The 22,365-nt window shown below is 39.7% G+C and overlaps 1 protein-coding gene across 4 annotated transcripts in view; it reads right to left on the bottom strand.

Annotated features, from left to right (window-relative positions):
- Positions 1 to 1,023: 1,023 nt before the first annotated feature.
- ZNF410 (zinc finger protein 410) overlaps positions 1,024 to 22,365 on the bottom strand; it is a 35,597-nt gene continuing 14,255 nt past the window's right edge. For 3 of the 4 annotated variants that reach the window (XM_034642669.1, XM_034642668.1, XM_034642667.1), the window contains 8 exons: positions 18,960 to 19,178; positions 17,598 to 17,789; positions 13,317 to 13,467; positions 12,525 to 12,706; positions 9,308 to 9,397; positions 6,874 to 6,999; positions 5,990 to 6,130; positions 1,025 to 4,526 (listed from right to left, as the gene is read on the bottom strand). In XM_034642669.1, coding sequence (XP_034498560.1) covers positions 4,363 to 4,526; positions 5,990 to 6,130; positions 6,874 to 6,999; positions 9,308 to 9,397; positions 12,525 to 12,706; positions 13,317 to 13,467; positions 17,598 to 17,789; positions 18,960 to 19,178 — 1,265 coding nt within the window. In that variant the 3' untranslated portion in view covers positions 1,025 to 4,362. Of the gene's footprint in view, positions 4,527 to 5,989; positions 6,131 to 6,873; positions 7,000 to 9,307; positions 9,398 to 12,524; positions 12,707 to 13,316; positions 13,468 to 17,597; positions 17,790 to 18,959; positions 19,179 to 22,365 lie in introns of all 4 variants that reach the window. The other variant, XM_034642670.1, reaches the window with a different exon arrangement.

Here is a 22,365-nt window from a genome sequence, read left to right as displayed (position 1 = left end):
CCCCCTGCTTGTGTTCCCTCTCTCGCTGGCTGTCTCTATCTCTGTCAAATAAATAAATAAAATCTTTAAAAAAAAAAAAAGATGTAGTTTTGATATATTTCCCATGATAATTTCTTTTTTTTAAAGAGGATACTTTTTTTAAAGTATGAGTCATTCATTTCTTTCTTTTTTTTTTTTTAAAGATTTTATTTATTTATTCGACAGAGATAGAGACAGCCAATGAGAGAGGGAAGACAAGCAGCGGGAGTGGGAGAGGAAGAAGCAAGCTCATAGCGGAGGAGCCCGATGTGGGGCTCGATCCCAGAACACCGGGATCACGCCCTGAGCCGAAGGCAGACGCTCAACCGCTGTGCCACCCAGGCACCCCTCATTTATTTCTTTTTAAGTAATCTCTATGCCCAACATGGGGCTCAAACTCACCACCCCGAGATCAAGTATGGGTCCCATACTCTACTAACGTAAGCCAGCAAGGTGCCCCTCCCATGATAATTTCTGATACTTGCTTTGGTTATTCTCTGATATTCTTGATAAGCTTATTTTTAGAGCATATTTACAGGAGTCCAAGTACAAGTGCATCAGTAAATTCTTACAGGTCTGATCTATAATGTGTGATTATCTCCAAAACCAGAATTTGAAATGGACATGTGTTGGTTTACGGACTGCAAATAGCTGGGGTGCCTGGGTGGCACAGTCCATTAAGCGTCTGACTCTTGGTTTCAACTCAGGTCATGATCTCAGGGTGAGATCAAGCCCATCATTGGGCTCCTCGCTCAGCTCAGATCTGCTTAAAGACCCTCTCTCACTTTGCCCCTCTACCCTGCTGACTCTCTCCCTCTCAAATAAATAAAATCTTTTTAAAAAATTTTTTTAAAAAGGGGGGTTGTGGGGGCACCTGGGTGGCAAAGCGGTTAAGCGTCTGCCTTCGGCTCAGGGCGTGATCCCGGCGTTGTGGGATCAAGCCCCACATCAGGCTCCTCTGCTATGAGCCTGCTTCTTCCTCTCCCACTCGCCCTGCTTGTGTTCCCTCTCTCGCTGGCTGTCTCTGTCTCTGTCAAATAAATACATACATACATACATACATACATACATAAAGGGAGGGTTGCAAATAGCCTCCTTCTATCTGTGAATCCCTAAGGAATCAACATTCCTGTCAGAGGAGGAAGGTCAGTTAGTCAACATTCCTCAGTCAGTGGAGGAAGGTCAGTTAGTACCAGGAGCTTGGATGAGGAAGAGGACTAAACCTGGAGCCTTGCGGGGCTTGTAGTTTTAAAAAATGAAGGTATCAGAGAATGTGGTAAGCCTGCCGTAATAAGGAAAAGGGATGAGCAGTGGGAATGCCTGTGATAAGAGGTAAATAACAGAGGTAACAGTGAAGGAAACACGGAAGTGAGGCTCAGACAGAAGGTGTGTTTGTAAATATGCAATGACCCGTGAGGGAAAAGTGATCGTCTAGCATTCTCAGCTACACTAAGGGCAGCACTTTCTCTTTTGTGTTGTTAATATTTTTCTATGAAGCGTCTGGGGCTTCCATCATGAAATTGGGTGCTTAGTACTCCCTTAGTGGCCTCCTGGGGTGAAGGCTGAGTTTTCCTCTGTTTTTTATAGGTGGTCTGTGGTATTGTGTCTGTCTGAGGCCGTGAGTGAGCATCACCCAGACAAGGACACTCTGAAGACAATTCCAGACCCACGTGCCTAGGTCCAAGGGGAACAAATGTGCTATTACTGGACTTTTTGCACACACAAACTGACCATGTCACACCCGGCTTAATGTGGCTCTCCACTGTCCCCAGGATAAAATCATGTCCTTGAAGTGAAGGCCCTTCAAGAGAGAAACCAGCTTACCTTCCCTGCTCTCACGTTCCATTCCACATTCCATCTTACTCAACCTTTTGTGGTTCCATAGTTGAGCCCTGCTCCCTCACCTTCCTTCTGCCCTTGTACACACTGCTGCCTGTTATTTTCTTCCAATCCCTCCCACTTATCCATCAATATAACTGCTATTCATCCCTAGGTCTCAACTTAAACTCTAAAACTTATTCCCTGCCTCCCCCCAAGACTACTACTTACCTACACTGTCTAAAAATTGCCCATTTTTTGATCTGTTGCCCTTCCCATTCTCTCTGTACAGCACAACTCCAGGGGCACCACTGTGCACAGTTACAAAAGGCAGAGGTCCAAAGTCTGGCTGTAAGCTCTTTGAGGCAGAGACTGTACTTGGTTTTCTGTTGTTTAGTCCCCAATAGAGGGCCCTGCACATATTAGGTATGTAGTACTGCTGACTAAGTTTCTACACATCTGTCATCTGTTTGAGAAAACCTGAAATGCTTCGATAAAAAAAGGTATTTAGCAGTATAGGAGAGAAAAGCTCCAAGGTTACAAATATAAAAAAGGAAAAGGTTGAGTGTAGTGGGTTGGTCTGTCAGGAAAATAATTTCCACTAGATAAAAAAGGAGATGATTTTTCTGAGCTGTTTCAGACCAATCCAATAGTTGATGAGAGAAAATATTTCTTTTATAGAAGAATCACAATTCGTAAAAGCAGAAAGAAAAAGGGAGTTAGAATAATCACCATTCGCAAGCCTTAATAAAAAAAACCGATCGAGGCCATGATCAGTAATGTTTGCCAAAATTTTTACGCAACCCATTGGTAAATCATTAAGCTCAGTAAGAGGAGAACTAAACATCATGTCTGCTGTGAGCTGTAACAGAAAGCAAGAGCACCACCTATAGAATATTCTTGCCAAGGGGGAAAACTAAACATGAATCTAAGCTCCTAACTACCAGTTTTTAGGAAATCTGCAGATAGAGAAATACATTAAAAAACAAAAGGAGTCAATCAGCCAAAACCAGACGTGGGGAATTCTTATTAAATAGGCAGTCATTCTGAAAAAACAGGGGTAGGGGGCAGGGGATGGGGAAAACTATTAGCAATAAAGAGAATTATTAACCAAATGCAGTGAATGGATCTTATTTGAATTCTGATTTCAACCAACCAACCACTAAAAGACATTTTGAGAAAAAATAAAAGGAACACAGACTAAGTATTAGAGGATATCAATAAACGATTGTTAATTTTGCTGGGTATGATGAAGATATTACAGCTATGAAAAAATACTTATCTGTTAGAGGTACATGCTGAAATGTCTACAAATAAAAAGGCATGTCTGTGATTTGCTTCTAAATACTCCAGCACAAACAGAACAGCAATAACAAGAAGTAGGCAGGGAGAAATAAAATAATAGTAGAAAGTTAACTGTTGAAGTTGGGGGGAGAGCTACATGAGTTCATTACACTATACTTTCTCTCACTACACTCTTTGAAAACTTTAATAATAAAAAATTTAAAATACATAAAGAAGAGGGGAAATAATAAAGGAAGTCTTCGTAGGTGAGTTACGTTCCAAAGCAGTAGCCAGGAGAAGGTGACTTAGCAAAGAACCAACGAAACCAACATCAAAAAAACTTTCAGTATAATATAAGCAAGGCTCAGATGATGGGTCACAATGATGAATACAAGGGAAGGTTCTGGCAGAATCATTAACATGCATGTCCAGAGCCCTGTGATCCTGGACATCCCCAGGAATCTTACAGAATAATCCAGAGTATTTAATATAAGATGCAGTCATCTGAATACTGGAAGAGCTGATTTTGTGGTATCAGGTTATAATGAAAAGGTCAGGGGAAAAGACGGGAGAGCACTGTAAGAGATACTGTAATACAAAGGCATCCAGGGTACATGGATTTTGGCAAAAGTTTATGCATATGAAATGAGCTCATGATGAAGTCATCTACCCCCACCCCCGACAAAATACCCTAAGATTTTAGAAGCCTGACTGGTTTTCATTCTGTTTTCTGGGTTAGAGCCAAGACCATAGAGTTGGGAATGCTTAGAATCAACCTAAAACCTTTCCCTGATTTAGATGATGGTTCTCATTCCACAAGCAAATGAACACATTCCTAAAGGCCCAGTAGGTTCAGCCTGGTATCTCATGGACCTATGGCCCTAATAAAATGAACAATGATTATTTTCAATGATTTTGTCACTATCTTTTTTGCTCAAGGACCACTCTGTCCAGGATTTTGTTTTCTTTATAAAATAAAAGCAGCATCCTCATGTTATAGCCAGAGATCAACAGGGGCAGATATCATTCAGTAAGGTATGTCTATAAAGGAAATTAAAGCTGAGAGACCCAGCCGTGAGTGACCAATCTCCCAATCCAGGAGACCGTAACAATCAAGCTTAAGTTAAGAGGACTCTTGCTTAACTTAAAGGAAGATATTCTAGTCAAAGTTTCCAGGAAAGGGAAGCTGGAGTCATTTTCAGGTCATCTAAAATAGATTCCCAACCGCTGTCCACAACAGTCTCACAGAAACAAAGAAAGGGCAAGAGATAGATTTACCTCCTGTGGATTTACGGCAGTTAAGACAGAAACCTCGTATGATTGCCTCCCTGACTGCATGGTCACCAAGTGATGTGTCACATCAGGCACTGAAGACAGGGGACGTGGGGATCCTTCAGCAAGCACCTCTGAAACAGCAGAAAATGTTTCAATGAAAAGTGAATCCACAGATACACCTACCTACATTATCAAGCCTCTCACTAAGAACACTAAAAACTGCTCCCTGAAAAACCCATATTCCAGTATTTCTTCCAAATTAATTCCTGTCTGATAATAATCATTACCAGTGAATCTGGAAAGTATTACAAAAGGGGAATGGGAAGAAAAGGTAAAAAATCTTGATACATATATATCAAGAGTTGACCATTTTTCAAGATACCAATTTAGAGAGTACAGCTTTAGCACTGCTAGCCGGAGGAGCCGTGCATGAAAACAGGGCAAAAGCTGCGGCGGCAGGCAGATCAGGGGACCACAGGCAACCCTTAAAGCAGCCACCAATGATATAAACAGCATACTATGCAGAAGTCAAGAACTTAAATCTGGCTTCAAAGTTCCTATTCAGTGTCCCTTCCTCCCTTGAGACTTTCTTCCTTAAGAATGGCAAAGTAGTTCCATGCAATTTCTGTGTCTCATGCTTCAACTATCCTCTGGTATCCTATTACGAAACCGAGGAGGCGTGTTGTGGAAAGCACACACTGGGCCTTGTAGGCTCCACACAGAAGTTTACACAAACATGGTCACTTATACACAAAACTGACTGAGTGGGATACGAGTAACTAAAACACAGGATCTCGGACTTCATCGGTGGATCACTGTAAAAATCTTCTGGAAATAGCTTATACGTAAACTGCTTAGGCCTTTAATAAATCGAAAGTTTCTTCTATGGGGCTTTCAATATATACTGCCCTTCCAGACAGTACTGTGTAATTTAGCATTTACTTATATACGATCTTCTATTCATTCAATGTTATTTCCCATACGTAAGTTTTGACTTCTCAACTAGATTTTAAGGTCCCTGTTTTCTACTTTTATCCTTCCCATGGTGCCAGGCACACAGTAGGCACTGAATAAATGCATGCTGACCTCACCTGTTAAGTTTTTCAGAGAAGAGGGCCTGGCCTGTGTAACTTGGGTGAAATTTCTATACCAGAGAGGAGCAACTGTTTCCTAGAGAGCCCTTTCTTTTCTCCAGAAGGTATGGCTTTGAAGGTATGGAGAAATTGCTTTATATCTCCTCTGTAAAACCTGGTTATGTTCTGTTTAAATGTTTTAAAAGTTAAGTTCTTCCATAACTGCAATAGGAAAGATAGAAATAGTTGGGCTAGGATGCTAGGATGATGGATAATTTTTTTCTTAAAATTTTTTCTCTTTATTCTTTTGTTACATCATCTGTCCAACAAAAAAATATATATTTTTTAACAGATTCACTTATCCATCCCAGAGACAAAGAACACAAACACGTTACACAATCATACCACAGCTACCGACAAGAAATGAAATTAATTAAAACCTCCATTTTGGAGACAACCCCATTCCTTAGTCCCTAGTTGCAGCCCATTTTCCCCAAATAAAGGAGAGTTGAAAGTCTTACCATCATCAACTCCTAGGATAGAATTGGTATTTGGTAGGTTCAAGGACTCTCCACCAAGGCTGGGCTGGGAATTCATAGGCACCAGGTTTTTACTGGTTACTGAAGCCTCTTCAAGCAAACTACTGCCCATTAGTGGCTCAGCTGCACAGAGAACAGGATGTGAGAGACACGTGACAGGCAAGGCTGTGCCTGGTCCCCATTTTCTTTCACAGGAAGCTGGCCTTTCCTTTCAGAACTAGAAGTTAACCTGTATCTTGGATGCTATCTACTTTTGGGGAGCAAGAATAAATCTAGGAGAGGAAAGGGTGGAGCCTCATAGATAAATATCCTTGCCTGTGATCAGCATGTGGAGAACTGATATATGAAATGGGATGAATGCATCCTTGAAAAGGAGTATTTGAAATGAAATAACTAATTAAAGTAAGACACGGAAAAAAATAACAAAAATAAGTTATCAAATTTAAGTTAGGGTAAAAAGGGAGTCATGACTGATCTGTAAAAAATGTTTAAACCCTCATCTTATAGAAGTCTTTATCACAATAATACTCAAATGCTGGTTCATGGATCAGCACTAGTTACCATCAAACTCACTAGAGAAACAAGAACTACAGATTCTGAGATATTATTCCCAAATAATTTCAGTTATCAGTTTGTACCATTTTGTTTTATTTGGGGGTGAGGGGTGGACAGGCAATACAAATATATACATTTTAAAAGCTTACAGATTTTACTATAGAGCTATATTTGGAAACCACTGGTCCATCAAAGGAAACTAGGTTTCTCTCCCCAGCACAGAATCTGAAAATTTCCAAATAACCAGAGGCCAGTTACTTGGCTTTTTGAACCCAGAAGACATAGCCCTCCACTCCACCCTCTCGCCTCACCAGTTTGCTCCTGCTCTTGACTCCCAGCGGCTCCCAGCTGCAAGTGGTGCTTTCTCATGTGCACATTCCTACTCCCACTCTGAGAGAAGGTCTTCCCACAGACTTGACACTGGTGAGGCTTCTCTCCTGAAACAGAGAGCAGGTTAAGACAGGGTAGCCAAAAAAACAGGGTACATTTCTGACAGCAAGAGAATGGATAGAGAAATTCAGAGAATGTTAAACTAAACAGAAGAGGATTTTCCTTCTCCCATTCTCCACCTAGCCTTGGAGGTCCCCAGTCTCAAAACCTTCATACACCCGGGAAGGCAGGAAGAGTTCACCAGGAGGGCTGAGCACACCCATTGCTCCCAACTCCTATCCTTTCCAGGCCCACAGTACTGCTGCCTTCACAACCTCTTTGGTAGCAGATCATGAAAGCCACACAGAATATTTCCTTCCCTTTCCAGATACAGTATTTCATGGACGTCCAGAACATGTACCATCCTCAAGGATTCCAACCCTGGGTTAAAAATACCCCCTTATCTCAGTTCCTGCCACCATTCACAGTCGGCAGCATTTAAACCGGTCGTTCTTCTACACAGTGATCTGAACTATCCTCTGTGTCCTCAAGTCCAAAGCTCTCAGTCGCCCTTCCGCCTGTTCAGACAACTACCCTTATAGCTGCGGTCAGAAACACATGCCTACAGGAGATTAGTAGGTGGCCAAAGTAAGTGAAATGGCCAGAAAATCTCCAGAAACGGAAAATCTATGGAGACAGAAAGCTGGCCGGTGGTTGCCTAGATCTGGGGGTGGGAGCAGGAACTGACAACCAGGGGGCACAAAGGATCTTTCTGGTGTTGACAGAAGTGTTCTAAAACTGGATTGTGGTGATGACTGTACAATTTATATATTTTCTATCACTGATTTGTATGCTTCCAATGGATGAATTTTAAGGTATATACATTATACATCAAAAAAGCTGTTAAAAGAGAACTACAATGGATGGATACACAGTGACTACACAGAAACCCATAAATCTACTGGAAGAAACAAGAGCACCAATTTCTTATTTTGAAAACTCGTAACTAAAAGAAATGAAAAGAAAAGGATCACACATTTTTCCTGCCTTTCCTGTGCAAATTACCAAATAGCCCTACTGGATAGAGAAGAGACCTATTATACACACAAGAATTCCAGCTGATGTGACAGAATGATAGAATTAGAAAACCACCATTTTACAATACTAATGAAATAACCAATTCAGGCATCACTCAGAGATGAAACCATACAGCAAAAGGTCCTAGGGAACTTTACAACGTGAAGATCAGGGTGTTACCACCTGAACCCACTGATAAATTCTGACAACCAAGTACTGTGTGCCTCCTGATATGATGATACAAAATGAAACACATACAACCATTTATATAACACATCCTTGCCAAGTCTTTGAACCTTTGAAGCTTTTAGGGCTTACTTCCACCTATAGGAAATCTAGGGAGACAAGTTAAATAACATAAAAGGAAGCAAACCAACAAATCCAGAATGTGGGACATTCTATAAAACCCAACTAACTCTGCAGTGGAATAAGTCTACGGCATGGGGAAAAAAAAAAAAGTTGAGTATAGACCGACTTCGATTAAAGAACATTTTCTAAGTGTAATAATTAAACTAAGTATAATAATTAAACCTTATTGGATCCTGATTTAAACAAACCCACTGTAAAAGACATTTTGAGACAACTGCAAAAAAACTAAACATGAACTGAGTATGAGATAAAACTAAAGAACTGTTAATTCTGAAAGGTATAATAGTATTGTTGTTACATAAGAAAACACTCTACAAGCCAAACAAAACATACCTGGAAGTCCACACGTAACCTAAGGTTATCAGTTTGCCACCTTCTGCTTAGAACTTGTCATCAGGTAAGAACGCAACTCTGAAATTCATATCCCTGATTGCTTACACCTCTCCAACTCCCTCGCTCCCACCAAATTGCTTTGCTGTCCTCATCATAAATAACTTCCAGTTCCTTCTCTCCATTCCTCCTGTTTTGGCTTCCCTATGCTACCCATGGTTAACCATTTGAACAATTACTTGATTCCGTTCTAGAATCCCTCTCCACTCTTGAGTTCACTTCTGCCTTGGAAATCTCTACTTTGAATAACCTCCATGGCCCATATCTGACGTAACTTATAAAGCACCCAAAACAGTGCCAAATAAATTTGCTGATCTCCTCAGAAAAGCTCTGGATTAGGAACCAATTCAATCAGTGGCTCAGCTGAGAATAAAGCAATTATCAAGAGCCCTGATTTCTGATTCTGTCATGAGGAGCAAACTTTATGTCAAACAGTTTGTTTCTTTCTAGATTTCTTTACACCATTCCACCACCCACCACCCTTTTATCTTTTTGGTTCTCCACCTTCCCTGAAATCTATGACTGCACGGGTTCTAGTACCTGAGTGAACCACCAAGTGTTTTCGCAGGCTAGAATACTCAGCAAAGGAGCGGCCACATCCTTGGGCTTCACAAAGGAAAGGCTTCTCTCCTAGAGACAGAAAATGACATGAAGAGTCAGTCTTCTGATGAACTATCTATTACTCTCTCTTTTTTTTTTAAGGTTTTATTTATTTATTTGACAGAGACAGCAAGAGAGGGAACACAAGCAAGGGGAGTGTGAGAGGGAGAAGCAGGCTCCCCACAGCGCAGGGAGCCCGATGTGGGGCTCGATCCCAGGACCCTGGGATCATGACCTGAGCCGAAGGCAGACGTTTAACGGCTGAGCCACCCAGGGCCCCTATCTATTACTCTCTTTCCCCATTAGCCTTAGCCAGTTTCTAATGACTTGCTCAGATTTCTTGAATTCAGGCTATGTAGTTTCAGCAGGGCTATCTATCCAGCAAGTGTCACCTCTCAGTGGTCTCCTAGCAGACAACCCACCAGATAGCCCTGCCCTCTTCTTTAGAGTGGCTACCTCTGAGCATCACACTTCCTTCTCCTTCCTGGCTCAAGGGTTGACCCCCAGCTACACTGACCTACCTTCTTCAGTGATCCCATCCCTTTGAGGGTATCAAGATTAACACTGCATATGCTGTCAGGATTTTTACCTTAGATCAATCCTTTTTATGATTCAGTTTCTAAATCCACTATAAAGTACACATATTTAAAGGTTATAAAATAGGTTTTACATAGTTCCACTGTCTAAAGTAAACAATGAAAACAGATATTCAGTCAGAGGTACAAAGAAAAATCTGTAACAATATGCTGAAAGTAGTTACATCCTGAGAGTGCTATTATGGATGATTTCCTTTCTTCTTTGTGCTTCTCCATAATTTTTATTGTCTACCATATTACATTGTTATTTTAAAAATCAAAGATGCATGGTAAAAACTAAATAAGGCCTGTGGACTAACTGGTAGCACTATTAACTTTCTGGTTTTGATATTGTACTGTGGCTACAGAGGATGTCACTTTTTGGGGAAGCTGGGTAAGGCACACAACACAACTCTCTGTACTATTTTCATAACTCTCATGAGACTGTAATTATTTCAAAATAAAAAGTGAAAAAAAATCAGAGATGCAGTTCCTATCTGAGGGTCACAGACTGGTGTAAGAGAGAAATGTATTCATAAATAGCCTTAATATAAATTCCTGTACAAAAAAGTGCTTTAAGTATTTAGAAAAGGGAGGAATTCTGGGGTGCCCGGGTGGCTCAGTCCATTGGGCGTCCGACTCGATTTTGGCTCAAGTTGTGATTTCAGGGTGGTGAGATCAGGGTGGGTGATAGCCCATACTCAGTTCATGTTTAGTTTTTTTGCAGTTGTCTCAAAAATGTCTTCTACAGTGGGTTTGTTTAAATCACTCTTTATGATGAGATCACTCCCCATTCCATGCTGCTCAGCAGGGAGTCTGCCTCTCTCCCTCTGCTCCTCCCCAATGCTCAAGTGTGTTCCCTCTCTCTGAAATAAATAAATCTTAAAAAAATAAAATTAACATAATATAATCTCAAAAGATTATTTTGAGAACTGAGACACTACAAGTTAAATATGTTCAGCATAGTGTCTGGCACACAGTCAGTCAGCCCTCATGGTAAGCCACCAAAATCAGTAGCTTTAATTACTGTTGTCACTACTAATAAAGATGAGGTCACTTTTGACATTTCAGATAAACTGAGACGTCAGCATTTAAAAACAAAATCCTTGAAAGAGCTTTAGAGTCTGATCAGAATTCAAATCCCAACTCTGCCATTTCCTAGCTGTGTAATATTGGGCAAACTGTTTAACTCTCTAATCCCCTATTGCTTCGTCAATAAATACAGTATCTAATTCATAAAGTGTCCTTGAGGATTAAATGAGACTATGTATGTACTTGACACATGCTAAATTCCCTCAATAAATGCTAACTTTTAATATTATACAATTCTGGCAACTGGGATCTGTGAGGCATCCAGGGAGAAATGATTCACTGTGCCCTGAGACTGCAGCGAGAGACATGCCGAGTGAAATGGGAGAAACGACAAGTTCTGGAAATGATGAGCAATTAGGAGATCAACAAGGGAGAGCTAGCAGGAACTAGAATGAAGAGAGAAAGTAAGGTCATACTCCACAGCAAAAGAAAGCATTTTAAGATGTTCAGTTTTATCCAATCTACAAAGAGAATGAGCAGCACGAGGATGAAGAGGTTCATGAATTCAACCATAGAGCATGGTAAACTCTACTTCTTCCCTTTTCTAGTCTGCAAGATTTTTTGTTGTTGTTGTTCTTTTATTCAAAGTGCTTCTTGGAGCAAGTATAGTTTAGTCTCTCAAGAAAAAGCTGAGAACAGAGCTATTGTGCCCTAAAACATATCCAACAGTAATGTCCACCTAGCAGGAATCACAGGGACATACCTGGAACAAATGTGGCTTCAGCTTGGGTTTCACTTTTTAATGCCCTTTAATTTTACCTACTGTCATTTTAGCAATGCGAGAAGAAAAAAGAGACAAAGTGGCAAGGAAGCGGGGAAGAACAGTTACACATCCTAAGAAACTGGTCTCGGTTCAGTGATTAAGCTCTGACAAGAAACTTAGCACATTTTAGGCCAAGCGGCTTGGAAAATCACCCTTGAAACTCTTAGAATGAGACTCAGGGTATCTTTCCTTTGCACTTTTGATATTAACATGCTATTTGACCCAGATCAAGTCACTTTCCCATTCTGCTTCTCAAGCAAACTCCTCAAAGTCAGGCATTCATCTTAGCTTTTGCACTTCCCCCCTCACCTTATCCCACTTAGTGGCTGGAAGAGGCTCTGTATGGTTTCTGTGATTCAATAAATATTACTGATAAAAATTACAACCATGTAACATTTGAAGATATTTGGAAATACTGATTTTGTCCATATCTCATAATATCATTGCTATCAGAGAAGGTCTTATATCCCGTCCTACACTTTAGGTTCCTATAGGTAGAAATCAACTCTGTCCATTCCTCACACACAGGTGAAAGGTCAATAAATGTTACCGAATTAACTGAAAAGTGCCATGAAGCATGTGAAAAAAAGAAATTCCATTTTCAGAGTTCTAGCAACAAACCTAAACCCTCATTTCTATTCCCACCTCAGAGCCTTTCCTAAGGATAGGCAATCAAACCCTGAGCCAAGGGGTAGATTAACTACAGGAACGCTGGGGTTGCACGCACCTGTGTGGATGCGCAAGTGGTTCTTCAGATTTCCAGCTGTAGTGAACTGCTTGCCACAGCTAGACTCGGGGCACATAAATGGCTTCTCCCCATTATGGGTCCTCATGTGCACCTTCAGCCTCTGCAGCACATAGAAGCTTTTCCCACAACCTTCTGCAGGACAGATGAAAGAGCGGTCATTTCTGGAAAAAAAAAAAAAAATCACATAAGCAACAATACCTGAAAATGCTCTTTGCTAGAAAGGACAAATCAAAGCTCGTATTGCCTCTCAAAGCAGACAGTAAATCCCAAACCTGGATATACCAGAATCATCTAAAGTTTATTAAAACCACAGATGCCCCAGGTCTTACTCCCCACCCCCCTTTTTAAAAGTAATCTCTATGCCCAGTGCAACTTGGGGCTTGAACTCATGACCCCAAGATCAAGAGCTGCATGCTCTACCAACTGAGCCAGCCAGGTGCCCCACACCTTACTTCTTGAATACTGATTTCACAGGTTTATGAGTGACACCCATGCTTATGTATTTTTTTTAAGTTTTCCAAGAAATTATATTTTATAATTAGATTCCAGAACTCTTGTTCTAAGATGCTTAGGTGCCAAATGTCTTATTAAATATTTGTGAAGAATGAGGTAAATGAGACAATGCAAACCTTTCTATTAAAAAACAAAAGATATCTTAATCGCAAGTGAACTGGAGCCCCTGCTTTCCTTTAATTTGTCAACTGGGGGACAAGCTCTTCCAGAAGCATCAACAGTCTTGAGCTCCAAGTATGGAACCTCAGATATGCTCACCGATGCGTTTTGAGATGGTACTTGAAGTGAGCTGGCCACACAAATGTCCGGTCACAGCCTTCAACTGTACATTTGAGCTTCTTTTCCACTTGAGGAAGGGGCCCAGAATCTTTGGGCTGCCCATCACCAGAATTGAGGTGGACATTTTCTCCTGTAACAGAGTCACATATTTGTAATCCAGGGAAGGAAGCTGCTGAGGTACTTTGGTTCAATTAATAAAGCTCCTGTACTTTACTCCTACTGATCAATAAGCAGATATCTATCTTCAGCCTCCCTAGCTCTCTTTATACCCATCAACCACAGAAGTGAGCACACAATTTGTTCCCACCTCCTTACTCCAGAGAATTATCAAAAGCCATCATGCTTTGTTTCACAAGACCAGGCCTCTTTGGCAAATGTAAGAAATGTCCACAATGGTTTTACATACAAAAGGAGAGTTAAACCCAGTCTGCATTACACAAATTGACAGGGAAGCATATACGTCAACACCTGGAGTGGGATGCTAAAGACGGCTTCCTGTTCTAGGTATTACCGAATTTATATTTATTTTTGGAGGGGCAGCCATTCTGGCTTAGTTCTCAGTTTATGGTTGTGATTTCTTTTGTAGATGATCATTCTTAGATTTCTATCTTCTGAGGTCAACTGGCTGTTTCTATCATTTTAGAGTATAAGAATATCCTTCCAATTTCCTGTGCCACTTCTCTTTAAGAGTGCAAAAACTCAGCTGATTTTATAATTTCTAACCACATTTTAAAAAGCTAGAAATAACATCAACTGAGGTTTTTTGTTAAGAACAAAAGGAAGGAAGAAGAGGAGCATGCAATGCAGTGCCTCCCTTAAATTTAAGTGAAATCAATTAATTAAAGCTTTATATAAATCCCAGATTTACACGTAGTACTCCTTTTCTTTCATTTTCTTCAGGATATAGTTGGATATCAACATAGAAAAATATTTACGACTACTTAATTATGCTACAAGCAAACAGAGTTTATCTTTCTACTACATATACCTCAGAAGTAAGATTTATATTTCCAAATTTCCATCTCAAAAGCCAAGAATAGGGACAATAAATGTGGTGCCCATCACATTTCCTGGAACCTGACAGTTGAGCTAATCATAAAACTAATTGCTCCAAGGTCAGAGTAGAATCTAAGATGCCTTTTGTTAGTTAGTATTAATTTTTTTCTTTTTTAATATTGTCCCACATAGTTTTTATTCAATTGAAAAAGAGCTGCACACAGGTAAATTTTAAACAGTACAAAACTGTATATACCATAAAGGAAACTCCCCACCAACTCCAGAACTCCAGCTAATTAATTTCTAATGAAAGATCAGTAGAAATCCCACGCTAATACAGAAATTTAAATCGCTGACATTTGGGGCTTTGTGCATTCAATGTTGTAGATAAAACGAGAATACTGATATAATCATGAAATTTAAAAACTGCTCAGAAAATAGTGAATTGCCCTGTATTTGAGTCCTTATGAAATTAATCCCTTAAAAATACAAAGAACTCTTTGCAGAAGATGAATTAGCTTAAAATGACATCAACCAATAATAGTTTTGGATATTTAGAGATCATCTGATGAACTGATTCTCCCCACCAAAAAAAGAGAAAGACAAAGAAATTCAACACCTTATATAACACACGTTGGATAACACTGCAAACATTTTAAAGACCCCACAGTTATGTGAGGTCTTTGCATATGGGATAAAATTTCCAGTGAGAGTATCATAGATAGCATGGGTCAGTAAACTTATCCAGTAAAGGGCCAGACACAGTTAAGTATTTTTGGCTTGGGGGACCATACGGACCATACGGTCTCTGTCACAACTACTCAACTTTGCCACTGTAGCAGCCAGACAATTTGTAATGAATGAGGATGCCTGTGTTCCAACAAAACTTTATTTACAAAACAGGTGGTCATTTGGCCCTTTGCTAACCCCTTATATAAGGCATCATATACAAAATTTAAATATATGTGTATTTCAATCAACTTAGAAGTGAAGATGTGCTCTGAGAAACTACTACAGGACTCACAAAATGACTTTAGTAATGACAAAGATATTTATGTTAAAGATGCATTTAAATACCAAATAAAATCATTTCATTATGTTAGTGGGTAAAAAGCAATATTAAGTTAATATATTTCATGATTTAAAATGTGTGTGTAATCAAAATAATAAAATTTTCAAAAACAACTTACAGTGTTTAATTTTATCTATAGGCCTAACGGTTTATATATCTAAGTTAGCCCCCTAAAAAGGTTTTATGGAATCAGCTCATTGACAAAATAGAAGACTGTCATATATTTGGGCTCACTTTATATTCAAGTATACAAGGTAGTTGTTAGGTAGTAAGGTAACATTATTTTGAGAGTAATAAAAACATCCACACAGTGCTTTGCTGATTATAAAGCATTTCCCAGATAGAATCTTATTTAAATCTCCAAAACAACCCAATCAGGTAAGCTACCTGATCTCTGTGTTCTGATCATGAGAAAACTGCAGCTAAGGTTAAATACCCCAGGCAGAGGATGAGTTAATGACAGCACCAGGTCTGGATCCCAGGTCTCCAGATGCCAAACCCAAAGTTCCCTCCCTGCACAGCTTCTTCCTAGCACATACAGCACTACCTTCTTACTGCAATGAGGAGATGCTGATGGTTTCAGGATCCAGAAATTAGCAAAAGCATCCCAGGAAGAATCTGAACTGTACAGCCTCCCTAAAATGGTACAATTGGCCATTCTAAGCAGCACTACGATAGTCAAAGCAGAACTAATTATCTTGAAATTAACAGAAGTCTGGAGTTCTCTTTGCAGTGACATGGATGAAGCTAGAAACTATTACACTAAGTGAAATAAGTCAGTCAGAGAAGGACAAATATCATATGATCTCACTCACGGGTGGAATTTAAGAAACAAAAGAGGAAAGGGAAAAAAAAGAGAGGCAAAACAAGAAAAAGACTTTTATCACTAGAAAACAACTGATGGTTGCCAGAGGGGAGGTGGGTGGGGGGGATGGGTGAAATAGGTGATGGGGATTAAGGAGTGCACTTGTGATGAGCCCCTGGTGTTGAATCACTATATTGTACACCCGAAACTAATGCTAAGCTGTATGTAAACTAACTGGAATTTAAATAAAAACTTAAAAAAAAAGAAGTTTGGAGTTCTCTATGTAGATAAGATTTAGGTTAATGTTTCTAAAACTGGAATATCCTGAAATACTCTCAGGGATCCTTGAGAGTCTTTAATTTTTTATTTTCACTTGCATAGTAATCACAAAAGAATCATAAGCATATTCTAGATCATCCACATGAGCTCCAAACAGCCATGTACCAACATAAGATTTCAGTGCTTAAGCTTGGTTTGTGATAATGATAGTGTGTACCTTACCTTAATAATTTGTTGTAGTACCTTAACTGTCACAGATTAAAGAGAAAATACAGAAGCAGCTCTAAAACAAAAAGTATTAGAGCATGTTACATAAGCCAAGGTTGTGCACTGGTTTAGGGGTGGTTTGAAGAGAGTCATGGTCCTCAAGCTTTAACATGTATTGGAACCACTGAGAGGGCTTACTAAAAGATCGCATGTTTCTGATTCAGTAGGATGAGGCCTGAGAATTTGTATTTCTACGTTCCCAGGTGATGCTGATGATTCAAGGACTACATTTGAACACTACTGGATAAAGAAAAATGGCACAGAGTTAGTACAGGCACGCTGAACTCCAAAGAAACAGCCCTATAGACTGGTTGGATATTTAAGGTCATATGATGAATGGGTTCCAAAAAAAAAAAAAAAAGGCAGTGGCAGCTGCTACTAAAATTGCTAAACTGCTATGAGTAGCAATTCAGTTTCAGCAAAACACCATCATCTGCCAAAATAAAATATTAACTTTATTTTCACTGGTTTTGTAGTTTTATTTCTATTAATTAGCAATACTGTTTTGACTTTATAATGGTATAAAAGCTCTAAGTATAGGGATCAGTACAATAAAAACAACTCAAGATAACATCTTGATCTGTGAAAATGTTTTCCCTTTAAAGGGGCTCTGTACGTTATTTAAAGCTGACAATTGAGAATGCTAGTGTTGTTGATTTTGCACACATATCTGGCATAGCTGAGTTATTTTACAGAAAATAAGACAAACAACATACACATTTCTAGCTGTCTGCTCTCACCAACAAAATAACTTAGATTCCAGTCAATTCAAAATACAGTCATTGCATTACCAAAATCTCCACATGGAATACTGGAAATGAAAACGTCACAGGGTTCTCACCATTGCTGCTGGTTTTTGCATTCTTTGCCAGTTGTGCACGAGTAGCAGCAATCAAACTATCATGAGCCAACTCCTGAACCCGGAGGAACCATGGAATGCTACTGTCCGTGCTCTCACTGGAGAGGAAATCATTCCCTGAATCCTCTGCCTCGTCTTGTACAAATACTAAGTGCTCAGCTGAAGAGCCCAGACCTGGAAGAAACAAGAGGATATGTAAAAGTTACCCATCAAGTTACCCTTTTATCAGCCCTGGCCCAGATACTTCGTGGCCTGAATCAGCTAGTCCAGATTTTCACCTCTCACCTCAAGCTTCTGTTCTCCTACTACATTAGGTTATCACCTTTCCACTCCCAGGTTTATCTTTCTTACCTCCTCTGGTTTCAGAGGCAAAGCTGTCCCCCCAGGGCAAGCAAGCTAGTATCCTGATCCCACCCTTCCATCATCTTCTCTCTGCCATCTGCAAGCCATTCCTCTCTACTGGCCACCTTACAACCTCCCCTTAGAGCCTTTAAATCTGTCTCACCCATCTTTATTTTTAAAAAGAAGAGAAAATCCCTAGTACTTCTCTAGCTAGTCACTGTTTCACAGTCAAGTTTCCTGCAAGTGTACCTTCTAACTTATTTTATCTACTTTCTCACCTGTCATCCGCTCCCCACCATGGTTAGAACCCTGGCCTCCACCTCTACTACCTCAGGAACAACTGCTCTTGCTCAGGTCACCAGACATGCACTTCCCTCCTCATCTCACTAGCCCACCCTGTGGTATTTGGCATAATTTACTACCTTTTCTTCTTTAAGACATTTTCCCTCTCTTGGCTTCTCCCATACCACTCTCCTTCTGTTTACTTTATCCTCTCTAGCAGCTCCTCCCTACTCTTCTGTTACCCTCTTAAATGTGTTTTTTCCAGGGTCCCAGATTTGCCTTATTTTCTGTTTATGCTCCTGAATCAAAGAATCCATGTTCACTGTTTCAGACATTTCCTGAATCTGATAAGCACCAAAACATTTCTAGAACTCTGGATTCCTGTTTCTGATTCTCTAAAGGACACTTCCTCGTGAATGTCCCTCTGAAATCCCAACACCAACAACCACAAACTGGAACTAATCAACGTCCCCCCAACCCTGTTCTTGGGCTCACTATCTTGCTGAATGGCACAACCTAATTTTCCAAACGAGAAACTTCTGAGTCATCCTAAAGTCTGCCTTCTCCCTCTACACATTCAACTAATCACCAGACTATACCAATTCTCTAAAATAATAATAAGGCTTCTTTCCATTTTAAGTATGATTGAATAAAATATGCGCCACCCCCCCAGTTTTTTTTCTTAAGCATGAGCAGAGTTCAGAAAAGGATAAAGAATACCTGCTCTTGTTAGGTTAAGAAGAATAAAAGAAGTGTTATCACTTGGCTGTAGATCTTGCAACAAGCTAGGAGACTCTGGAGTGGACAAAAACTCCGGGGACTTCTGTACATTCTGAGCCCTTGTTTCCTCTCCGTCTGGGCCCACATTCACCTGAAGGCTTCTCAACACAGCCGAGGAAGGGACCTCCTTGGAGGAGTTTGTATGACTTGGAGTATCATCTAGCAAAGGGAAAATACCACGGCTTTATGTAGCACCTATCGCCACAGAGCTCGCCATTCTGATACACAGCACCGAATACCCTCATAACATCCCTTACAGGAGAAGCAGCATTTTTATTTTACAAATACAAAATTTCCCTCAGAAGAGAACAGAGAGATAACTTTAAGTTTTAAAGGGAGTCAGCCAAAATGTGAGGGACAGACTTGTTTGACACTTGGCAGTACAAACCAATCAACCATCCACCACATTTGGACATTACAGACCTTTGTCCTTTAGAGGCCAGAAATCAGTACTTTTCCCTCGAAAAATATAGTTTATACAATAAATACTAACTCAAGAATAGGATCTAAATTGTAAATGATTTTTCTCGGGAAGAGATCCCTCCCTTTAATTTTTATAGCATGTACGTGACAGTTCTTTTGAGTCTTAGGGGGGAAAAGCCACAGCCTGAGAAATCACTGAAATTTTATAGAATCATAAATATGTTTCATTATACTTCTGGGTTTACACTGAAATGTAAAGAAATAATTCAGAAGACTTTCTCTCTAGAACTTTATTCTAAGGGAAGGAATGAATTTCCAAAGGTTTTGGTTGCAATAAAATAAGGAATTGCACTACAGTGCTAAAGCACCCAATGTTTTCAGGGGTTTCAAGTCATCTTTATAAAAGGCAGATCATTTTTTTTAAGGAAGATAACAGATAAGATTACACGAATTAAAGCGGAAGCCTAGGGATAGTACTGCCATTTCAAAGTCTAATGAAATAGTACAATATGAATGTACTTAATGTCACAGAACTGGTTAAACAGTAAGTTTATGTGATTAAAATGATTAACTGGTTTAGGGGCGCCTGGGCGGCGCAGTCGTTAAGCGTCTGCCTTCGTCTCAGGGAGTGATCCCGGCGTTATGGGATCGAGCCCCATATCAGGCTCCTCCGCTATGAGCCTGCTTCTTCCTTTCCCACTCCCTCTGCTTGTGTTCCCTCTCTGGTTGGCGGACTCTATCTCTGTCAAATAAATAAATAAAATCTTTGATAAAATAAAATAAAATAAAATAAAATAAAATGATTAACTGGTTTAAATCGCAAATCTTTAGTTATGTATATTTTATCATACACAAAAATTTTTTTTTTTAAAGATTTTATTTATTTATTTGACAGAGATAGAGACAGCCAGTGAGAGAGGGAACACAAGCAGGGGGAGTGGGAGAGGAAGAAGCAGGCTCATAGCGGAGGAGCCTGATGTGGGGCTCGATCCCATAACACTGGGATCACGCCCTGAGCCGAAGGCAGACGCTTAACCGCTGTGCCACCCAGGCGCCCCAAACACAAAAAATTTTATAATGAAGTTCATAGCAGTTTGTCATAGTAAAACAATAGAAAATAATTAAATATTCATCAACAGTGTCATGGATAAAGAAGCTGTGGTTACAAACATATAACAGAACACTATACAGCAATGAAACCAAAAAAACCACAGCTATACACACAAGGATGAATCTCACAACCATAGAGTAACAGAAGAAAGGTACAACAACATACATTCATATGATTCTAATGTCTAAAAACACCTAAGATTAAACTGCATTGCCTAGATCTCAGTGGTAAACTTGGGAAACAAATATCAGTCAAATAGTTGAGGGCAGTGGTGACCTATGAAGAACAGAAGTTGTCTTTATCAGGGAGGAGCCCCTGCGGGCTTGGGAGCTGGCAAGGTTCTACTTCTTGATTGGGTGGTGGGTATCTCCTTTATAATAATTCTTCAAAATGTGTAAGTACAGGTTTTATACTTTTCTGTATCTATCACAAATCCCAACTAAAAAGAAAACATACCGGCCATGCATGATACACACATATTTAAAAGGGAGAGGAATAAAGATAGGGAGGTATGTGCAGATACATTTGTGTTTGTAATATTATGTTTCATGAGCTGGGGGGTGAGTACATAGGTTTTCATTTATTATTATTGATAATTGGTTATCTAAAATATTTTTAATCAGGGCACCTGGCTGGCTCAGTCAGAAGAGCATGAGACTCTTGATCTCAGGGTTGTGAGTCTGAGCCCCACACTGGGTGTAGAGATTACTTAAATGAATAAATAAATAAAAACTTAAAAAAAAAATATTTTTAATCAAAATTAAACCTAAAGTTAATGCAGAAAAGAAGATTAATGATTTTGTTGTCCTTTTCACGTCAATATTGTTAAAATATTATTCAACAAATAAAATCAGGAGAGGAAAATTTAAGCCCAATGAAGATCAAAATTTATTAGCACATGGAAAAGTACACATATTGAAAATCCGCAAGGATCTGGAAAAACTCCAACATACCAGTAGAAAAACAGGAGTTGAACGACAGAAAATGTGCAAAAGCTAGGAACTAGACAAGGAAACCTTAAGTCAACATTGGTTGGTTGAATGTATCTGCCCTTCTTAAATCTTAAAACACTGAAAAAGATTTTAAAGTCACTTCAAAAAAATCTAAGAAAAAAGGACACCACTAGACGACAGTAACCAGAAAGTTTTATAATAAGCTGTCACCAATCACCAATAGGTGGTGACCCTCCCCTGATTTAACATCAATATTCCAAATTTTAAATATTCCAATTTCCAGAAAACAAAGAAACCACTGCACCCAAAAATAATGTTCTCCTTGCTAACAGTCACGGAATAGGACCTCCTTCTCCACATCCAAAGTTAATCTCACAAATCATGATCAGCATTCTAGTTTCTCCTACCTCTCCTGGAGCCTCCCCACTAATTAGCCACTCTTTCTGTTTGAAGCTTCTCTAACTGGCTCTTTCCTCTTAGCATAAAACCATCCTCAAATATTTCAGATCTTAAAAAAGAATTCCACCATCTACCTTATGTCCTTCTCTTTTTCCTTTCCGTAGCAGGAGAGCCTTGAGAAGTGTAGTTACTTCCTCAACTATACTTAGCTTGCAGTGATACCTCCACCCTCTTCTACAACCTGGCTTTCCATTCCCTTTCCACGGAACAGGTCCTGCCAACGTCAACAATGGCCTTGTTGGCCCTCTCTCATTGGGACAGTTCCTATCTCATGGGCTTCTTAGAAGCATCTGACACACTGACTATTCTCTTAAGTTCCATGCCCGTACTCTGTACCAATATTTCTCTTATTGCTCTAGCCTTCCCTTCTTCCCTCCTCCATAGGCTCTCCTGCTTTACC

This window comes from Ailuropoda melanoleuca, chromosome 14 (assembly GCF_002007445.2).
Source record: "Ailuropoda melanoleuca isolate Jingjing chromosome 14, ASM200744v2, whole genome shotgun sequence".
Taxonomy (NCBI): Eukaryota; Metazoa; Chordata; class Mammalia; order Carnivora; family Ursidae; genus Ailuropoda; species Ailuropoda melanoleuca.
The sequence above is the reverse complement of the archived record's forward strand: the minus strand, read 5'-3'. Positions and strand labels throughout refer to the sequence as shown.